The 13531-nt window shown below is 42.5% G+C and overlaps 1 protein-coding gene across 1 annotated transcript in view; it reads left to right on the forward strand.

Moving 5' to 3' along the window:
* Nucleotides 1-294: 294 nt before the first annotated feature.
* TGFBR3 (transforming growth factor beta receptor 3) overlaps nucleotides 295-13531 on the forward strand; it is an 88768-nt gene continuing 75531 nt past the window's right edge. The window contains exon 1 of the mRNA XM_069862765.1: nucleotides 295-454. Within this exon, the coding sequence (XP_069718866.1) occupies nucleotides 394-454 (61 nt within the window). The 5' untranslated portion in view covers nucleotides 295-393. The remainder of the gene's footprint in view (nucleotides 455-13531) is intronic.

Below are 13531 nucleotides of genomic sequence, written 5' to 3' on the forward strand. Positions count from 1 at the left end.
GACCTCAGTGTTAGCTGACAGAAAGGACTCTGGGATTTCACTTCCAAGGAGATTGCAGCTTGCACAATGCATGGTGTGAGAGAGCTGCCAAGAAGGGCTGAAGTATGAGGGGAGAGGACTGAGCTATCGGTATGCAGGGCACCTGGAAATAGAAAATACGCTCCTCTGGCAGTCCTTTTAGAAAGAATTCTGTTTCTTTTGTTATGAGAGATAAGTTTAAATATCTAGTAACGTTTCTGTAAGTTATATTTCTATTAAAATGTATTTTTACTTCTTTCTGTAGGCAATTGAAAGTCTGGAAGATTTGATTTCAAAACATACCACAAGTTTCAAAAGAAGGGAATCTGCGTGAAGAGCTACAGGGGGAGTTGAGAAGATACAGCATTTGCAAAAATGTCTTTGAGTTTTGTGACTGCAGTGTTTGCTTTGATGATTTTGTGCTTCGCAGCTGCAGGTAGGTGGCATTATGGAAATCATGCATTCGGTGCAACTTACTATATATGCTCAGAATTCTTGATCAAACGTACTTTTTCATGCTTGGAACATGTAGGTTAGCTGAAGTTTATGTTTACACCTAGATTTTATATAAAGCTGTTGTGATCATAACTGCTGGTATGGTGACGTGAGAAACTACTGTTACTGTAAAAGCGTTTTCTTTCACCTTTGCTCCCTCTTAAAATCATTAAAGAACTGCAGCAGTAATTTGTATTATTTTGGCTATTTGTTTATTTCTTTACTGAAAAGGGAATGACATGGTGCACATGTATAGTAAAGGAAAAGTTGCTTTGGAAGCCTTTGGGCGTGGCAGCAGGGTAGCTCTGCCAGCGTGATGCTGAGCCCGAGCTCTCTGCTGTCGAGGCTGGATGCGTTGCCCCGGGTGCAGGGCTGTGCTGGTGGAGCTGAGCTTGGGTCTGTCTGCAGAGCTGGGTTGAGAGAGAGTGCCAGCTCAGCTCAGTGCTGCCTTCCAGGTCTATAGTCTGGAGTTAAGCCCCAATTATTTTAGTTCATAAAAAGAACTTGCTGACAAGATCCCAGAAAGGGTTATAATAGGTCATGGAATCCATCCATCCCTCCTGCCCTGTTGGGGTAAATCTCACCTTGGTCATTCCTGACAGTGCCTTGTCTGTTTTAACATTACCTGTCGGTGGTGGTGGCAAAGGCTTTTAGTGACAGTTGTCAGTGTTACTGGAGGTCCCGTAGGGCAGGAAGATGTGTTGCCATTCATGGTGGTTGTTCTTGTCCCATGGTTTGTCCTAAACCAGGATTTTTAAACTGTGTTGCGAAAACTTCTGAGGGAGAAAGGAGAGATCTGTAGAGTTCAAGTACTTAGCTTATATTGTAGTTCCTTCAAGTGCTGAAGTGATTCTTCTCAGTGCGTTTGTTTGTCAGAGTTCTTCCTGTGGTTGCAAGGGAAGCCTCTTCAGATGTGTCCAGCCTGCACACAGCACGGGTCGCTGGAGAGGACGCCAAGTGGACACAGTCAGTCCAAGTGAGGTAGTGGGAAAAGTGGACAGTGGACAGATGGCTTAAATCTGATGAGATGTCCTCACTGTGGAAAGGATGACCAGCTTTGGAAGAGACAGGACTGAGCAATTAAATGTGTTACAATTTGGCTTCCTTTCATCCTCAGCATGGAAAATTATGTTGTTTCAAGCCCTCAAGCCTTGTGGGACTTTCTCTGGGGTTGACCTCCTGAAGGCGTCCATCCAGCATTACTAACGTTGATTGTTTAATAGTGCGTGATGCTAACATTTTGCAATAGCTCCATTACCAGTGAACTCTCTGCAGTACAGGGTGTGTCTGAGTGTCTGCGGCTTCGGATGAATATACGAATGCTGGTCTTGGCTGAGAAAAGTGATTACTTGGAGCTATCTGAATCATTATAGATGCGAAAAAATCTACTTTAAAAGAAAGTGCCAGTGTAGGAAGTAAGAACTATTTTAATTGATATCAACCACAATTCCATTTTGGTGCTGAGGAGATTGCTTGCGTAAGAAGTCCGCTTAACTTGTAACATCAGCATTAATTAAAACCCACTAATTTAAAAGTGTTATCAAACGCATACTACTATTAGAAAACTATTCATTGTTCAGAAACCTTAGCCTCTATTGTCTGTCCTGAAGTTTATTGTGGTTTTGTTTGGTTTTACTCCCAAGTTCTGTGTTTTCCTCTGGCAGCTGTTCTTGAAACAAGCTCTTGAAAAGCACTGTGGCCTTGGATTTGAACAGATGCTTATTCATGAGTAGAGTCATGGAATGGTTTTGGCTGGGAGGGACCTCTGCAAGTCTAGTCCAGGCCTCTGCTCAGATCAGGGCTGGATTCAAAGTTATTTCTTTCTTGGAGACCGGTTCTTCCCACTGTCTGCATGGGCAGAAGATTGCTGAAGGGAGTAGGAGGGGTCACAGTTCATCAGAGGGAGATGAAGAAGCATTATCGTTGTGGTTTCTAGCTGTGCCTGTCCTGCGGGCTTTGGTTTTCTTCCATGCTTTTCATGTTTCCAATAAATTCTCAATGAGAACAACTAGTTAATGTTCTTTACCGAGTGTCGTGAGTATGGTAAGATAAAAGCAGTGGAGAACTTGATGGACTCTGAAGGAGAGAAATATCTCAGGCAGGTGTCATTGCAAATGAGCAAGGACAGCTCTCTGAAGTTATTTAAACTGAGCTTTTGCAGGATTTTTTGGTTTGTAGTCACCAAATCCTGTTAACCCGAACAATTCTTCTTTAAATACTGAAGAATTTGTGGCTGTAGGTGAAATATGAGTGGAAGCAAGCAATGCATTCTAGTGGTTTGTGGGAAAAGCTGTGGCAGAATCCTATAAGCTGTTGTCAATGTGATGGCCAGGGCATCACAGGCTTGGCTCTTAGTTGCCAGTGTACAGAACCCGCACTTTCAGGCCGGGACTATTAACATACTAGTACAAATAACACTGAGAAATATAAATAAAATCCCTGCGTGCCTGTGGTGAAGCCTGGGGGAGGCAGGGGGCAGCATGCCACCTCCCGAGGGTGTTGATTCTTATATATTGAGCCTTTTTCCAGCTTACTCTGAGTTTCTGAAGTAGAGAGGCTGCTGCAGGCTTGAGCCTTTCTTGTATTTGCCAGTCCTGCAGTGACACTGCTCTTTATTGGTCTCAGTTTTGTTGCTGACTTTCCAATACCTTCAGCATGGTTATCTTTTCAGATATGGAAGATCTAGACAGAATCTGTGGTTTGGTTTGGTTTTCTTTTTTCTTTCTATGCTTGCTTTTTAAGGTACAAATGTGTTCAATATCTCAACCTCCCCCCCAGGACAGATGGCATGATGCACAGAGATGCGTATTCAAACCTGAGCCACAAACCTGCCTGTTTTCATACTAGGAGCTTCAAGAATACACCTCACTAACTCTGTGCTGAGATTGGGCTGTATAAATATTCATGGAATATTTGCCTATTCTTCTGCCTCCTCTTCCTACCAAGATATATGTAGCTAAAGGCTTATCTGAATCCAATTTACTTCTAGCTTGTACACAGAATTCTTGTGAGCTCATATTTATACATAAGCTTCAATTGTACTGAAAAAGACAACAAAGAAAACCTTGACTACCGTGAGATTTTTCTTCCTTCTGGAAAGTCCAAGGCAGGACAGAGAGGAGAGTTGCTGGCACTACTTGCCTTCCTGAGGAGAATGATGTTTTTGAAGGCCTGGCAGCCTGAGGTAGGAGCTCCACACAAACGCTCCAACCTGCACATGCTGCAGCCTTGGATAACCTCATAAAGATAGTCTGACTTTGTAGTCTTGGGAGAAAAAATGTTCTGTCCTAATGTGGCTTAAATCAAAGGCTGGAACATGTTTATTTTACTTGCTGGCAAATGTGTGCAGTTGGGTGTGTGACGTACGTCTTGATAAAATGTCTTAGAGGACACCTGAAACACACACCTGCCCTAGTCCTGAGGGCCATCCCTTCAATGAGAGAGGAATGGGAAAACCCTTTAACCTCAACTTCTTTTTTCCCTTTCCTTTCTTGCCTTACTGTTCAGCTGGAAAGAAGATAGAAGGGCAATACAGACTGTGGATCTGCACTGGCCGAGAGTCTCATTCCAGCCATTGGGGGTAGATCCTGTGGTGGTGCAAATCATTCCCACTGCTGACAGAGCAGCCATGGCCTCTGATACCAACCAGAATTTGCTGTGCAGTTATGGTCTCTTTCCCTTAACCCCCTGGCATTCAGTGTTGCCTGTGCTTGCCTTGTAGGTACCTGTCTGCGATGGGGTTTGAGGTTTGTGGTCAAGCTGATGGAGGGGCTGTAAGAATTGGGTATATTGAAGAGTTAACCCATTTTCTGTAATACTGAGTTTACTGGTTTATCTGCTTACATTAGCTTTGTCTCTGATTTTCTTTCCACACCTCTTTGTTTTTTCTTCTCTGCTGTATTGTTATCCTGGCTCTTCTTTTCTTTCCTTTTACACACTTGTTCTTATAAGTAATTTTACATTGTTCAGAGGGCATGTGCTTCATTTTCAGTAAGACTGTGTGCTTGTAACGTAACCCATTGTCTGGATCTGTGCCTCCCAGCTACGGTGGCAATGGTGCCATGTTCACAAGTGTAACTGCAGGAAGAAAAGGCCTTGTCAAGACATCTTTTATTTTGTCTTTTTTTAAAGACGAACTTCCCCTGACCTTGAACACTGTTTCCAAAAGCAATATCGAATCCTTCAAAGTATAATAGAAAGTCCTTAACTGCATGTTGAAGCACATGACCAAAAAGAAAGAAAAAAATGCTGGGAGTCACTCACACGTTTCCTTCAGTTTCAACAGTGCTTGGGTATTTCCCAGATGTAACTAAGTTGTAAGTTTTATTTTTCCTCCAAATATTTGTTGTCAGAGGTGTGGAGGGTTTTGTTTGTTTAATTTGTGGTTGGAGGATGAGAACCCAGGGACAGAAGTTGGCTCTTGAACTATTAGGGCTGGTGTAAAGCATGGACTGGTTGCAACTTCAAAATGGACAGAGATTTCACTCTCCATCTCCCTTTTCCTTCAATTTTCTATCATAATCATCCATCTCCTTTGAAAAACCACTCAGTTTTGTCCCTTTATGATGTGGACAGTCAGTCCTTTAGAGGATGAGATTAACCAGCACTGGGAGGAGCATTTACAGGCTGTTGGGCTCAGAGGAGAGCTAGAGGAGCAGAAGCTGGTTCTATCCTGTGCTTGTCTTGTGTCTGTGCTGCTGCCACGCTTGAAACTGGGGATCAGAAAGGCTGGGCAGACTGGGAGCCCTCATGTAGGGGCACGTAGGAAACAGCTGGGCTCTTCTAATGAGAGTCTGTCATGCTCTTAGTTTGAGAAATACTAATTGGGAGCCACGGACTCACTTGGAAAGGTGGAAATTGTTCGAATTTCTTTTCTCCTTTCAGCATCCTGATGGTGCTTCAAGAATCGTAATGTCAGGTGTTCATCTTATAGGGAACAAAATGCTGAATTCCTGACTTCATATTGGTGAGCTTGGTGAGATAACTTCAAGAAGCCAGAATATACATGAAAAATTGTTAGCTAATCTTAATTTCACCCAAAAAGAGGTAATACTTTTCAAGCGTAAATGATGTTTTTAAGTGAGCAATTTAAATACAAAGACTGATCAAAACTGAAGCTAGACTGAATCTGTGCATCCTCTGAGTTAATGTTTCTTCAGCACTGCTGTTTGGTGATCTGTTCCTGTGTAAATTAGGTTTTTAATCTCATCTTCTGTCTGTGCCCCAGCTTGATTGAGGCAGATCCTATGCCATTTCTGTGGTTCATGTGTAAATAGTGTTTTTATCATCCAAGACCACACAAAAATTCTGAAGAGCTTTGAGTGTCAGGACACACAGGATGGTTCTGTATTTTAGCAGAGGTAATTGTGTCACAGAGGTGAAATGGCTTGGATGCATCGGACTGCGTTTCTTCTGTGTCAGCAAGGCGCTGAAGCTGAAAACAGTTGAATTTCTGCAGTTCTGCACCCACGTGGAGCAGTGGGATGTGGGGCAGATTCAGCGGACCAAGGGTATGTACTGAGTGCTTTGAACCAGAGCAGTTATCAGTAAACATGAAAGTCTGGCTCTTTGATGAGAACTGACTCTGGATGGTGCCAAAGGAATTCTAAGCTGTATCGAGCCCATAAAGCAGTACTGGAGTGGTCCAGATGCAGGCACGCGGCAGCATTCCTGCCTGTCTCTGGAGGGAAGGGCTCAGCTGATGAAAAGGAGTTTTGCGGGGAACTGTATGTCGTGGGGTGGTGAATGGCATTGATCCTCTTCTTTTTGAGGAAATTTATTGCATAAACTTGTCTTTAAGAAATTCTGAGCACCACACAATTATTTTATAAATACTGTGCTAAAAATACTGTGCTTTTGTTTTCTGAGGGGAATTGGGGTTTGGAATTTTGCTTGTAGATCTTTAAAATCCTCTCTGTACTGTGGGCCCTTATTAACTCTTTCTTAGTTTCTCCATTTGTCTTAAAAATAACACAAACCCTTGACCACTCTTACTTTGCTGTATGCAAAAGAATTTTAAGGCAAAATGTGGCTTTTCTTGCATCGTTAGAAGAACCCTTACAACAGCAGGTAGGACTGCATTACATCCCAGGCACAGTTTGAGCAACATGGTACAAGTTTACTGTGTGGATTAGATTTTGATTAGGGCAGACCTGATCCTTGGGGATGATTTGTTAAGCTATGGAATTTGTAAAGGTTGCCAGTTTTCTGCATTCTCTGCTTTGAAATCTCCTTTCATGGCACTAATGAATTTCAAGCCATAATTAAGTGTTCTATGGGATATTTTCACTTTCAAGCTGAAAAAGTAATGGTTGTTTGGGAGAGGCGGCAAGAAAACTGTTCAGAGAGTACCTTGGATATTACTTGTCCCAGCTGCTTTTTGGAACTAGGCCAGGAGCTGTTTCTCTTGCTAAAGTAGCGCTTGTGGCCATAGTGATAGCAGTGTTCACTTTCATTCTCCCAGTGCTGGTGTTTGATCGCTGTAATAACATTTGTCATCACAGATGGAAGTGAGAGAGCTGAAATATGCATCATAGGAAGGGCTCTGAGGTTTTTTGAAAGATTACAGTTGCCTGAACTGTAGAACTTAGCAAATGTTTCTCCAGTGTCTCTGGAGCATCTCTCGTTAAGAGGTCAGCTAAGTGGCTTTAGTAATAATTTCTATAACGAGAAAAAAGTCATGTAACTGAAATGCTCAGAGTAGGGAGTGCTTCATGCCAGCAGCAGGAAAATAAAAGCAATCCTGAAAAGACAGTGTTCTGTTGCTTGTGAATTCTCTTCAAATCTCTATTCTCTTTTACTTTTTCAGATTATCAAAGTGGTTTTGAAGCAATTTCATGCCCAAAGTAAAACAATATGTAAAACAACTCTCTGTGATGATTTGAATAAAAGAACATTAAAAACTAAAGTTATGTAATTCTGGGTCCCTGTTACGCTTACTGGATCTCAGAGGTCCATTTGCAGCAAGAAGCCTGCAAGTGAGTAAGCTCTTGGAGAACCGGGTTGCACTTCAGCTTTACTGATATTATTCAGGAGAAAAGAATTCCAATGAAGCGATTCCGAGTATTGAGCTGTTTGATGATGATGTTAAAATATTCCTGTATGTGGAGAGCACCTGACCAGCTAGTTCTTCTGTTTGTTTCCACATCACGCAAGCGCTACACAAGTGTTCAGCAAAAAAAAATTGCTAACAAAGGTTGCTAACAAAGAACTTCTGCCTCGAGAAGTCCTCGAATGCAACTTCCTTCTCCAGAGAAATAACAGTACACTCACGGTGGTTTTATAGGTCAAGCATTCAGGTATCTGTCTATGATTTGACAAGATTGCTCAAAGAAGAAGAGTGAAATGGGGATTTATTAGGGAGGATTTCTGAGCAATGAATCAGTGCTTTTTTGGCCTAGTGGGCTGGATTAATTTAATAAGAGCAATAAACGTTTTTTATTCTAGTTGACTGAACTAATTAACTTGATTCAGTTCTGATAGTTGTCTCCTTTTTCCAGTTGCTTTGATTACATTCTGGAAAGGAGCAATCCTCCATTCCAGCAGAAGGGATGTGGTTTTCCTCTGGTGCTGCTCAGTGCCAGCCTGTGTGCTGGTGTCCTGGTGCTCCCTGCTGGGTTCCCTTGCTGCAACGGTTGGTTTGCTGCTTCGTGGGCTGCTGGTCCCGACAACTCCAAAGAGTTCATGTCTAGACTGTAACTTTCTTCACAGAGTCACTATGTTGTCTGCCCCTCAATCCCATTCTAATCCAGTCTGTAAGTGCCTGATCTGATACGACAGAATGACATTTCATCTCGGACAGTTGTATGGCAGAAGTATTAAAGCAGTGTAGTACAGCTCCTTCTTCCTTAATGGAATAAATCCTAGGATTCATGTCCTGAAGTGGTAATGGTTGTCCTGGTCTCAAGTCTTTTGATGTTACTCTTCCATTTGTGATACCTGGGTTGGTTTGCCTCTTCTTCTTACCCACTCCTTGTTAGGTCCTCCACGCTGTTGTTTAACCAGGCCGTGACTGGTGCAATTGCAGAGAAGTTTAGTGGGAACCAGTGCCAGTGAAAGGACTCAAAGCTATTACTCACTTTCAGTGGGACCCTGCAATGCGTGGGGTGCTCTCTGCTCCCCTCTTCCCTTGGGCTTGTGTTCTTCCTCCTCATTCCTCCCTGTAACTGTCTGCATCCAAGATGTGTATTAGTGTGTTTTCTTAGTTAGGGTGATCTCATCAGTAATGAGTGTTTGTTGCCTTTGTCAGGCTCCTAATATACACACAGAGCAGCTGGCATGGACTTTTTAAACAAGCATCCTTGTGATCTCCTGGATAATCTCAAAGGGCATTTAAATACAACAGTTACATTGGAAGTTTTTAATATAAACACATTGTTTTCACAAAATGACTTAATGTATTGTGGATTAAATATGGGGTCTCACTTTATATTTATGATGAGTGATAACTGCAGTTGACTGAGGTTGTTACCTAAACTGGTAATGATTAAATTAAGGGCAGATAAGGAATTGGTAAATAAGAATACACTTCCGTGCTTTCTTTCTAAATATATTAGATTTGTTGCTGTAGCCTTTATATCCAGAGAAAAGAGCATTTGTGCTAAGCAAGACTTTTTTTAAAGGACTGTTGTCCTTTCCCAGCCAGGTGTGGCTCTGGTGGTGGAGCTGAGGGGTGGCACTGCTGAGCTGCCCTGCCTGGTTTCTCGCTCACGATAAGGTGGGTCTGTGTTGGCCTCGACGGGAGCGTGGGTGTTTGGATCTGTTTGTTCAGGTGTTTGTATCCCATTAGAAAACCTTGGTACCTCTCTTCGCTTCATCAGTAGGGGGTGGCTTTTTACAGTAGGGATGCAGTCAGGCTTATGCTTTACCCAGTAGCTTCCCAGGCAGCATTGATGTTAAGACTGCTTCTGTGTTGTGCAGCCAGAAAATGATCCCGAATCTCTTGAGGTGTTGGTGAGACGATGGGTGTTGACATCATTGAAGGGAATGGGTGTTTAACCACGAGTCCACTGATAGGAAGAATGAATTTCAGTTTGGCTCCTGTGTGCTTACGTGAGAGCTTTTGAAGTCCTCAGAGAGTGGCTGGTTTTCCCTGCACCTTTGCCGTTGCTAGAGCAAACACAAGGACCCTTGAAGGTGGGTGGTGGGGTAGTGGAGCCTCCCTTTTCTGCAGCACCTCATGTTTGTTTTAGATCAAAACTGAATTTCTTCTGTAAGAAGTTGTGTGTCGGAGTATTGTTCACGTACATTGAAGAACTTGATCTATGGCTCACCTGGTGGCACAGTGAGACTTCAGCCACCAAATCAAACATGTCTGGTCAGAAGTGGAGAAGCAAGAACCCCATGTGATTTACTTGCATAACTACACCTCCTCACCCAGAGCACATGAAAAGCTGACAGAAACACTTTTTTGTTCACGTGACCGTACCCATAAGAAGGGTTTGCCAACTTAGCAGAGTTTCCAGCAGTGACAGACAATGTATTATGGAAAAGAAATGCACCGTGGTACAATGCAGTGTTGGAGCTTGCACGCTTTTCCTGTTAAAACTGTTAATTAAATGAGAGGCAGCAGTCCTTGTCAGGAGCATGAGCTGGAACTCTTCACATGCAGGGTGTCATGCTGCAGTGCTAGCAAGTGAAAGCTTGGAACGTTGGAGCTTATCTAAACCCTACCAAACGATGTGGAAAAAACCATTACAGTGACTTAAACAGGCTCTGTATTAGGTTCTTTGTCTGATTGGTTTTTTGTTCGTGTTAAAATGCCCTTTATTTAATATCCAACTTCTGTCAGCTGGGAAAGAGTCCCTAGCTTTTGGATTTTTCTCAGTAATCAAAACCTGATGTTACCACCTAGTTATGGATATATTGAAATGGGTTGTTTGAATGTTTTCTTCTACAAAAATAATAATTATTGAAAAAAACATATCTAGGTATGCAAGATGCATAGCAGTGGTCACCTTCAGACTGTTATAAATTCCAGCCAAGCAGAGTTGACTATACGAGCTGCCACCACCAAGTGCTGACTCAATAGCTTTTGCGTGTCCCTCTAATGTTTAGCAGGAAGAGCTATTACTCATTTTATTTAATACTCTTTCTGGGGGACTGTTTCAAAGCCTGCAGAGCGTGTGTGAGGCCCCACAGACTGCTGACTCCACTGCCAAGTTATTCTACATCCAGTAAGTTCCAGGATGTGTGACTGTTTTCTAAATAACGCTGTCCTTTACTGATTGTACTTGAAAACTGAGTGATGCTGTTCTGAGCGTTGCTCAGTCACTCTGAAAGTCTCACTGCAAGGTTTCTCACTGCTCGCCCCGTGTGTGGGGAAGGGAAAAGCCACCCTGCTTGCTGGGTGTCTGCTTCCAGCAAAGTCTCTAGCAAAAGAGCTTCTGATCTCTCAGGCTGAACATCCTCAGGCTTTTACTCTTAATTAATATTTTGTGGTGTGTTTTTACAGAATCTACCTGTGTTTTTTTTTCCCCCCGAAGTCTTATTTGTTCGATAGTTGCAGAAGGAGCATCTAGGGAGTTTTGTGCACTGAAAAAGACAATAAATAGTGGTACATCACCAGCAGCTGAGTTCTGAGCGTGAGTCTCTGCTGTCTGTAGTGTCAAGGGGCTCTTGCCTTCATCAGGGAAGCCCTGAGATGGAAGCTGAACCTTTGCCATGCGGGGAGGTGGATTTCAGCATCTGTGGGGTCTCTGCAAGGGAAGGACTTTAGATGTATGTGTGAATGTTTTCTATTTTAGTGAAACCTGAATCAGCTTTGAGGTTCCCTGAGACTGTTTTCCGGGCAGCAGTGATACCGAGATACATGCCTCGTGAAGGCAATGTTAGCATTGGGCACAAAGGACTTATTTCCTGAGTTACAACTCCTTTCCCTGACTTCCCTTTAAGAAAAAATAAAAAGCAAAAGTCAATAAAGACTGTTTGAGGAGAAGAGCCATTGTGATTTCATATGTACGCCATCTCAGTTCTCCTTTTATATCTGATGCTCGCCTGGGAGTATAATGCTGTACTCGTGTCCTGGGCTTGAATTGTTTTCAGCTTATTAATAGGTTTGAGAATGCGTTTAACAGTTAACTGCCAGCGCGCGTGCTCCTTTTGGTTACAACTAACAAGCAGCTGGTCAGTACATTAAGAAAATGTGGGCTTGGTTAACTCTTGCAGAACCACATCTCTGGATTGCTTCAAACACTCTTGTTAGGGCTGTATGGAGAGAAATCCTGTAGGAGAAAACGAAGGTCACTGGCTGGATAAGGGAAGAAATGAGCAGAAGGAAGTCCAGAATCTGTTTGTATTGGGAAGGGAAGAAGCGGTGCAATGAGCAGGGTGTGAGATTTTTCCTGGATAGAAAGGAGTGAGTGGTAGCGTTGAATGAGAAACTCCTCGAACAAAACCTCAGCTCCAGGGAAATGGAAAGCAAACCATTGGTAACTCATTTAGGAGCTCTGGCTGATACTGCAGGTTGCCTTTAGAGAGGTCCCTTTAGTGAGCAATTTTACTTGTTCATTGCGAGTGATTTTGATTTGGTGTGGGGTCTGAAGGGCACAGAAGAACCTCAAGGGTACTGGTTAGAGTTTTATTTCACAACTGAATTTATTAAACTGATAAGAACTTATATTCTTTTATGGTTACTTTAACAGTTTTGAAAATCTCATTACTGGACTTATTATGTCAAAATGTAGATTTTAGATAGTCAAAATCCATTCCGGTGATGAGCTTTTTTCTTGTCAATGAAGAGGAGGCACATGTATAGGGTATATACGGCCAGATCTTTGTACATGTGGCTGCCATCTGCGTGAGCTAAATTGCTCCCTATGAATCAGGCATACGCTATGTGTGCTCTCTGTTCTGCATAAAGATCTGCTCCCAAGTTGTTTAGAGTTAGCCTTTCTCACTCTCTGTTTAGTCCTTTCTCTGGCAAATTCCCCATCGGCTTCCTCTGGATCCTTGCCTGATTAAGGATGAAGAGCTTGACCCTGTGAGATAATGAAACCCAGCATCCCCACAAGCACCGACCGATTTCAGTGGGAGTTGAAGGCAGTTGTGCTGTTAAAGCGTTCAGCACGCATGCAGGGTTTAAGGTAATGATTTCAGGACTTGGCTGGGTTTCAGTATACATACTTGCTGGCCCTAACTTGATTAAGCTGCAAGTATATTACCGTGGTTTGAATCCTCAGTGGAAAGGGAAACACATGGTCTCCCTGTGGATTTTGTGGCTTATTTAGAATGAATTTTCATTTTCTGAATGTGTATATTGAGATGTTCCTCACCAGAAAATTCTTGTTTTATTGGCACTTGTATCCTCCTGGAGCTGTTTTCCTAAAAGCAGGGGTCCAAGAAAGCAGATTCCTTTGGGAAGTGAAGGCCATGAAGCTGTAAGATCTAGGAAGCGTTGTAACTGTGACTCTTACTGCACACAGCCTTCCAGAATGATTCATGGTTTCCTTAAAAGATTCCGGTATCTCCAAGTTTTTGTTAAAAACAAAGAAACACAAAGGTAATTATCACATCCCAGAAGAAAACACATTGCAGAATTAGACGATATAATGAGATAAGGAGCACAGTTGGGTAGTGACCTATAGCTGTTTGTGTGGATAGTGTCCTTAGGCTTTGTTTATTTTAACAGAGCAGCCTGCTCAAAAAGACTTCTTGTTTAAGAAAGAAAAAACAGGACTCTACAGAACCTTGCTGTTTAGAAGGGAGCAAGAAATACTGAGATTCTCACACAGTCCCCAAATTAGCTGTTAATTACAAAACAGGTAATGCAGTTCAAATTGCACATCGTCTCTGACTTAAGAAAACAGTGGTTCTTTAGTGTTGTAATACTGCTCACAGGCTTCTTTCTGAATGCTGCTGTGCTGAGGCATAAGGAGGAGCCTGAAAATTTTAGGTTGAAGGGATAACTCTTGAAAGATGGAAGTTTCTCAAGTTGAAGTCTGTCGGATGCTTACAAAGAAAATCACTTTGCATTGAAAAGCAAACCACAAACATAGGTAGCCTTTAATTAAAGCAATAT

Source organism: Phaenicophaeus curvirostris, chromosome 8 (assembly GCF_032191515.1).
Source record: "Phaenicophaeus curvirostris isolate KB17595 chromosome 8, BPBGC_Pcur_1.0, whole genome shotgun sequence".
NCBI classification, from domain to species: domain Eukaryota; kingdom Metazoa; phylum Chordata; class Aves; order Cuculiformes; family Cuculidae; genus Phaenicophaeus; species Phaenicophaeus curvirostris.